We start from the raw sequence: 8,666 nt of genomic DNA, 5'->3' as shown, positions 1-8,666 counted from the left end.
TTCACTCTTCCTGAACATTCTTCTTTCCCATTGTTTTATCTTCATAAGGAATTTCTAGCTCCTTGCATACTGTTACAGGTTAGTGTGTTTCTATAAAATCACTTCTGGTGAAGACAGAGAACTTTGCTCATTCCTGACAAATCAGTGTTTCTTCAACTTGTCAGATTGTCAACATGAATCATTATTGATTTGAAAATGCTCACTTTCATTTTATTGACTGTTGTCCAGAAACATTCTTGAAAGTTTGAAATGCAATAGAGATGTCATGATATCAGTGTATTTTCTGTCCAATATTATGCTTTCCTATCTCAAATAGAGTATCTGAAAATGCATGATTTTGTTGTACAACAGTATTAATTGGGAACGACAATATCTCTGAAGTACCAAGGCTTTTATTGTCTTCATATGTACATCCAATATATAATACATATAAATATTGTTAAAATGTTTTTAGATATTTCAAAAATTGTTAAATGCCAGATCCCTCCCGGGACATCTGGCTAGCCCACCTTATGCTTTCTGAAAATATCTCTCTCTTCAGCATAGGTATAGGACCAAAACTGATTTCGTTTTGTACAACTCAGGTCCCTCTAAGTTCAGACAATTAGATGGTGTGATGGGCATTGCTAATCTAAACTGAGCCAGGCTGGTCCTGTTTACTTTCATAATCACTTTAGAAACCATATGGATGCTAGTCTTTCTGTTAGGAATGAAACAAAAAAAGTGATGTCATCTTTTGGGGACATAGCAGAAGCCACACCTCTGAGAGGGGAAAGGAAGGAAACAGACAGGGGGTCCAGTGGAAGACATTCTTGTCAGTATCCCCAAGTCAGCTTTCGCTGTTGGGTGGGACTGGGGACAGAGAACTAAGATGTGCTCTTTTAATAGATTTTCCTAGTCCGGCTGAGAAATTCTTGCCTGGATTGGTGAATTACTCCTGTTAATTTTGTATTTTCTTTGAATTGTGCATGCTACTATAACACATCCAAAAGCTTTGTAAACTATTACAGAAACATGAAAAGGGAATGTGAAGCCTTTGTCAAAATGGGTAATTTTGAAGTCAGAAGTGGTGGTAACTGAGGCAAGTTCTTGAGTTCAGAGCCAGTAAAGACCCTCTTCAGTTAGGACAAGCCACGATGTTTTTTCTTTAAGGGAAAATGGCTTGGGCATGCTGTGTTATTTCAAGTGACTACTGAAAGAATATAGAGTAGGAAGATGCTGTCCTGTTCATCCCGCTTATTATAAGATGAGTTAGGTTCCCAACAATGCAAGAGGCATCTACAATGGGAGGAAAATCCACACAATTCTGTGCTTTATTCTATGATGAATTAAACATCTTCTCTGTCCCAAGGATTATTGTAGATATTGTAGATGTGGGGATGCAGCAGTGAAGCGAACAATGCTGAAGTCCTTACAGGGTACCCAAAAGAAACACTCAAACACATTCATCTACGGTACCTGTGGTGAAGAACACCAGGGAGAAAGAATGGGGAGAGAGGGGCTTTCATCTAATTTTCCCTTAGGCAAAAAGTTTTACAAAATTTTAAGTTTCTGGAAATATGTAGAGAGTGTATCATAAACTGGATCTAACATGTAGATTTTTTTTCCTTTATGAAAAATCAACCAATGTGAACCACAATTGTGTTACCTGGAAGACATAAACTTACAAAGAAGCCCCGAAGTACTGACCCCACTTTATGCTGAATTTGAAATTGCACGCCTATATGTTACGAATTTTACAAGATGACTGATCTATCAGTTCTAAGCCTTCTTTCATTTCTCAGTTTCCCCTAGAGTGTCCCAGCACAGTTGCAGGGTTTCTAGTAGGGAGGCAGCTTGTCTGGGTTGTTGTTGTCGTGTATTTTTCAGAATCTGACACATTAATAACAATTACTTTTGCTTAGTGGGGGACTGCACAATCAAAATCACATTAATTTCTTGATTGAATTTATTTTCTAACGTCTGACAACCAAAATAGACTACATAAAAAGAATGGAACCATGTAGCGATTTGTTGAGAAGCAAAATCAACGCATGGTGGCGCTGCAGGCTAAGGTTTAAAAAAGGACGACCGCGGAAGAGGGGAAAAATGCTTCTTCAGGTCTCTGGCTAAAAAAAGACCTTAGACAGAGCTCAAACCATTAAGTCTCCAGAGAATGCTGCTGACCTACGCTTCGGAACAGGCTATAAACTGACAGATTGACTGCTGTCTGGGTGCCCTTGTACCCTGGGTGCCTAAGCAAAGATGAAGATGGGAAAGGAGCACAGACAAAGGCAAGTTCTGTTGATCTTTCTCTTATTGGGAGTGGCTGGGGCGGGCTGGGAGCCCCGCCATTACTTTGTTTTGGAGGAAACACCCAGCGGCACGTTTTTGGCTGATCTGCTCAAGGAGTTAGGGCTGGGAGTTGCAGAGCTGGCTGCTAGAGGAGCCCAGGTGGTCTCTGAGGATAACGAATCCCGCTTGCAGCTTGATCTACAGACTGGGAAGCTAATATTAAATGAAAAATTGGACCGAGAGGAGCTGTGCGGCCCCATTGAGCCCTGTGTCACACATTTCCAAGTGTTACTGAAAAAACCACTGGAAATATTTCGAGCTGCGCTACGAGTGGGAGACATAAATGATCATTCTCCCGAGTTTCCTGAGAGAGAAATGACGGTGAAGATCCTGGAGAGTAGCTCTGTTGGTTCTGTGTTTCTACTTAAAGGCGCTCAGGATTTGGATGTGGGCAACAACAGCATTCAAAACTATAGCCTCAGTACCAATTCCCATTTCCATGTTTCCACCCAAACCCGAGGTGATGGGAGGAAATACCCAGAGCTGGTGCTGGACCAAGAGCTTGACCGCGAGGAGCAGGCAGAGTTCAGATTAACTCTGACAGCGCTGGATGGAGGTTTTCCGCCCAGGACTGGCACCTCACAAATCCGGATTATTGTCTTGGATGTCAATGACAACGCCCCTGAGTTTGCACAAGCGCTCTATCAGGTGCAGATCCCAGAGAGCAGCCCCGTGGGTTCCCTGGTTGCTAAGGTCTCAGCCAAGGATTTAGATACTGGGACAAACGGAGAAATATCGTATTCTTTTTTTCATCGTTCTCAGGAGATGAGTAAAACTTTTGAGCTAAACGCCCTCTCAGGAGAAGTTCGACTAATTAAAACACTGGACTTCGAGACAGCATCTTCATATGAAATAGACGTAGAGGCATCTGATGGCGGAGGGCTTTCTGGGAAATGTTCTATTTCTATTCAGGTGGTGGATGTCAATGATAATTACCCAGAACTAACTGTTTCCTCGCTCACCAGCCCCATCCCAGAAAACTCACCAGAGACAGAAGTGGCTCTATTTCGAATTCGGGACCGAGACTCTGGGGAAAATGGAAAGACAGTTTGTTCCATCCAAGATGGTATTCCTTTTGCACTGGAACCTTCTGTTGAAAACTTCTACAGACTGATGACAGAGAGCGGGTTAGACAGAGAGAGCAGAGCTGAGTACAACATCACCATCACAATCACCGACATGGGCACACCCAGGCTCACAACCCAGCACACCATAACAGTGCAGGTGTCTGACGTCAACGACAATGCCCCCGCCTTCAATCAAAGCTCCTACACCCTGTTTGTCCAGGAGAACAACAGCCCCGCCCTGCACATAGGCACCATCAGCGCCACAGACTCAGACTCAGGCTCCAATGCCCACATCACCTACTCGCTGCTGCCCATCCAAGACCCGCAGCTGGATCTCGCCTCGCTCATCTCCATCAATGCCAACAACGGGCAGCTGTTCGCGCTCAGGGCGCTGGACTACGAGGTCCTGAAGACCTTCGAGTTCCGCGTGGACGCCACAGACCAAGGCTTGCCCGCGCTCAGCAGTCAGGTGCTGGTGAGGGTCCAAGTGCTGGACGCCAACGACAATGCGCCCTTCGTGCTCTACCCTCTGCAGAACGCCTCTGCGCCCTACACAGAGCTGCTGCCCAGGGCAGCGGAACCCGGCTACCTGGTCACCAAGGTGGTGGCGGTGGACAGTGACTCGGGCCAGAATGCCTGGCTGTCCTTCCAGCTGCTGAAGGCCACGGAGCCAGGGCTGTTCAGCGTGTGGGCTCACAATGGCGAGGTGCGCACCTCCAGGCTTCTGAGTGAGCGCGATGCTCCCAAGCACAGGCTGCTGCTGCTGGTCAAGGACAATGGCGATCCTCCGCGGTCTGCCAGTGTCACTCTGCATGTGCTGGTGGTGGATGGCTTCTCTCAGCCCTACCTTCCTCTGCCGGAGGTGGCTCGCGACGTCACGGGCTACAATGACGACCTGCTCACGCTGTACCTGGTCATCGCCTTGGCGTCTGTGTCTTCTCTCTTCCTGTTGTCTGTGCTGCTGTTTGTGGTGGTGAGGCTGTGCAGGAGGGCCAGGGCGTCCTCTCTGGGTGGCTGCTCTGTGCCTGAGGGACACTTTCCTGGCCACCTGGTAGATGTCAGCGGCGCGGGGACCCTGTCCCAGAGTTACCAGTATGAGGTGTGTCTGACCGGAGACTCTCAGAGTAATGAGTTTAGGTTCATGAAGCCAGTGTTTACCAATATTCAAAACCAAAACTCTGATGGGCAATCAGAAGGTTATCCACCCTTCCCGAGTATTTTAGGCTTGTGAAACTTCGCGTTTCACTTGCTGTGTAATTAATTCTCTTTCGATTTAGCATTTTCTTTTCAAATTTTGTAGTAATGTTTAATTGTATTTGTTTTTATTTCTCTGCTAGTTTAAGGAATGTTATCGTTTGTTTACTAGCTTGTTAACTGTGTGAGTATTTTTCCAGTTCTGTGGTTACTGAATATTTTACATCAGGGCACTTTGTGTTCCTGATTGAATTTGCCATATTCTCTCTCTCAAAAAATGTGAATCTATTCTAATGAACAGAAGAGAACAGATTAGTTTATAGAGTGCTTGTGCAATTTGTTGGAGGTCCTAGGTTGGATCACCCTGTAATTCCAGCATTTGGAGGTGCAGGCAGGCTATCAGAAATTCAAGGTCATTTACTGCAAAGAGAATTCAAGCTCAGCCTGGGCTATATGATGAACATGGCATATTAATTCTCAAAAAATAAAATTACATTCCTGAAGGTGTGACACCACAGAAGAATATATGATTTCTTTCAAATCATACTTCATTTTAAAATTGAAAGTCCATAGGTTTTTGTTTGCTTGGTTTTTTTTTTTTTTTTGGTGTTACTAAGAGTTCAGTCGCCTCCTTTGTGTTATTTTTGGAAGAAGTTCATATTCATTAATACCAAGTGTCTTTCAGATCCTATGTTTATGCTTTCATTTCTCCAAGAGGAAGTAGCAAGGTAATTTCAAGTTTTTTAATGTTCACTGTAAATATCATCTCATGAAAAATGTATCCATATTGCCTCTTCTTTCTTGTCTAAATTAATACAGAAAAGAATAAAAGCTTCCCTGTTATCTTTAGTTGATGGGAGTCCTTGGCATGCTTCTCCCAATGTCCGTGGTGAGGAAGTTTCTGTAAAATCAATAGATTCCAGGAACAATGATGTATTTCTTGCTGTTATCACTTATAGTGAGGATATCTTAATGTAAAATCCCAATTCTGGGCTCAGGTTACCTCCTGGTGGTATAACATTGCCAACATCTATTTGCTTTGGATGATGATAATGTTGGAATAACAAATCTTCTGGTCTACCCTATCACCTGGGTACACTGTCCCTTTAAGAGACAAGTCCTGCCCACTCCTAATCTCCACCTTCCTAAAGCAGAGGCAAGGGGATCTCAAGCCTTCTCTCCCTCCCCTCTCCTCTGACCCTTCTTCTGAAAAGGCAGCTTTTGCCTCTTTTTCCTCCCTTCTTTCTTCTCTTTCTCTGTTCCCCCTCTCTTTCTTTTTCCTCCCTGCTTAACTCCTTATCTTTATACCCTTCCCAATACATACTAAATAAACTCTGTATCCAAGCTCTCTCTGCATGTTGTATCTGTCTGTCGCCCACCCATCTCAGTCTGCCACCCACCAGGGGACCTGCCAGGGTTGTGCAGCCATGAATCATAACAGACATTGCTCTGACTGAGAAGGAATTTGTATTATAGAATTAGCATTATTTTGTCAAACAATTTTTAGTAATGGATATGTTGATGACGTGTTGAATGATTTGGAGAAATAGTTGAAAAAATGATGACCTCAAAGCTGTTCATACTGATTCCTAGAACCTATGAGTATCACTTTACATTGTAAAGATAAAATACAAATGAAATTAAGGTTGTCAATAAACTAAACTTAAAATAGGGCGTATATCCTAAATCATGTGGGGTGCAGAGTTAGGAAGAGTTCAAGGCCAGAGTTGCATAATGAGACCCTGTTTTGCTAGGATAGCCAGAGTTGCATAGATGAGACCCTGTTTTGCTAGGATAGCCAGAGTTGCATAGATGAGACCCTGTTTTGCTAGGATAGCCAGAGTTGCTTAGTGAGACTCTGTTTTGAAAGCATACATGCATGCCAAGAGAGAGGGAGGGGACAGAATAAGAAATTTTTTAAGGACTATAGATGCGGTTCACTATTTCAACCTGCCATACAGATTTTGAACTTCCTAGAAAATTCCCACAGTAGAATAAGTCACTTACTTGTGATATGTTTTCTAAAGTCTCTATTTCTCTGGTTGAAACCTGACTGATACAAATTTTGGTACCTAGACTAGAATGAAGTTGATAGAATGACTTAAAATATGGAAGTGGGGCCAGCAGTGGTAGCACACACCTTTTAATCCCAGCACTTGTGAGTCAGAGACCGCAAGATCTCTAGGTAGCCTGTAGCCTGGTCTACAGGGTGAGTTCCAGGACAGTCAGGGCAACACAGAGAAACCCTGCCTCAAAAATAAACCATATGTATTTATAGAAGTGAATTTTAAACTGCACTGTGGTCAGAGGACAGATGAAATTGCAGATACAGAATAGAAAAAGTTCAGATTGCTCTGTACAGACTTGGTAGAAATGTGATAGTCACAAGTATGTTAGTGAAGGTGCAAAAGGAATTGAGGAACTTGGTGCATATAGAACATGTTGGCACATGGAACTTATAAATCATTTAAAGGAAACTATGGAGAGAAATATAGACATTAAAGTTACTATTAGAAAGAGCCCAGGCAGGGAGAACATTTTGAAAGCTAAAGGAAAATTAATACTTTTATTCTTATATAGTAGCAGAACCCTTAGCTGAATTGTGACCTACAATATAGGAGGAAAATCATTCATTAATTTGGATGTTTGGCTAAGGAAATTTCCAGGGAAAGAGTTGGAAGTACAGCCTGATTTCTTCTTGTTGTTTATAGTAAAATATGAGATGGATGACTGGAGGAAATTTTCTTCCTAATTGCTTTGTAAGGTATGCTAAAATCAGGAGATTCACTGCCAGACACACTTGCATTGGAGAAAAAGTCACAGGTACAACTGGGAAAGCTTTCACTAGTGCTGAGAAATCCCAGCGTAGTTAGTAACAGGGAAGCCTCTTTAAAGGGGTAAACAGGTTTTCTATGAACATGCTTTTAATGACTTTTCCCTCGTGTACTGAGACAGCTATGTGACACTGACCTCAGAGATCACAGGTACCACACTCTCTGACGGACAGAACTTTCGGAAGTTGGTCTCATCTTTCCAGTCTCCAGTTCGCCTGGTAATGGGTTAGGAAAAAGAAAGTATTATTCTCTCCAGACTCTTGTTATTAACAGCCAGTGAGTAGGAGTAGTTCCTGACACTTGGAAGCACTGAAGACAAATTTCAAAATAATGTTGATTTGAATATAAAATGGGAAAAAGAAGTTTATTACTGGTACATTTAGATTTGGTCTTGCTCTCGATTTTTCTGCATGGCATACTTGGGTTAATCCCAGCAGTCTTCTCGTGTGCTGAGATGTTTCGAAGTAGGCCCAGAGATTCAAACTTGTTAGGTCAGTTCATTCGAGTTTCCATTGTCTCACAAATTGTTTGGCAAATGTTTCTTCCTCTTCTATATAACGAAGTGTTGTGTGAAGTATTTGTGATACTTTGAACGAAAATTGTCTCCCATAGGCTCCGGTATTTGAATACTTAGTCTCCAGTTGGTGGAGCTCTCTGGGGAGACATTCTGGGGCTGCTGGAGAAAGTACCCACCGGGTTGGGCTTCAAGAGTTCATAGCACAGCACCCCATCCAGTTGTCTCTCTCCACTTGGTGTTTGTGGTTGAAGATTTGATCTGTCAGCTTTTTGCTCTGGATCCCTGCTTCTATAGCACCCCCAACCATTATGGTCTCTCTCTGGGAACACAAACAAAAATAAACTTTCTTCCCACAGTCTCATTTGGTTATGGTCTTCTATCACAGCAACTGAAGAGTAACTCTTAAAGTTTTTGTTATTTTCCTTTTATGTTTGTGAATTTGATATAATTTAGTATTAAAATAATCCATGGGTGATTTTTTTTTCCTTTGGGAAGACTGCATTGCAATCTCAACTTTTTATCTCAAAATTTATACAAGTCATGGAGTATTTGAAAGACATGATTTATAATATTAATTTTATCTTTTGGTGTATTTAGGCTATACAATAATGTTCTTCTTTTTATTCTAGATATTGGTAATGGGTTTTTTATCCTCTCTTCTTAATGAGAGTATCACTATTGTTGATTTTTTAAAAAATAAGCAGCATTCCCTTTGATATA

General features: G+C 42.3%; 1 protein-coding gene across 1 annotated transcript; it reads left to right on the top strand.

The window, feature by feature from the left end:
• Window positions 1-2,203: 2,203 nt before the first annotated feature.
• On the top strand, window positions 2,204-8,313 carry LOC130886633 (protocadherin beta-15-like). Its single transcript, XM_057788622.1, has 2 exons — window positions 2,204-4,573; window positions 7,253-8,313. Exons 1-2 carry the CDS (start codon window positions 2,245-2,247, stop codon window positions 7,345-7,347), a joined length of 2,424 nt encoding a protein of 807 aa, XP_057644605.1. The 5' UTR covers window positions 2,204-2,244; the 3' UTR covers window positions 7,348-8,313.
• The last annotated feature ends 353 nt before the right edge of the window (window positions 8,314-8,666 follow it).

The sequence above is a fragment of the Chionomys nivalis genome, chromosome 14 (assembly GCF_950005125.1).
Source record: "Chionomys nivalis chromosome 14, mChiNiv1.1, whole genome shotgun sequence".
Lineage (NCBI taxonomy): Eukaryota > Metazoa > Chordata > Mammalia > Rodentia > Cricetidae > Chionomys > Chionomys nivalis.
This window is presented reverse-complemented; position numbering and strand designations above follow the sequence as displayed.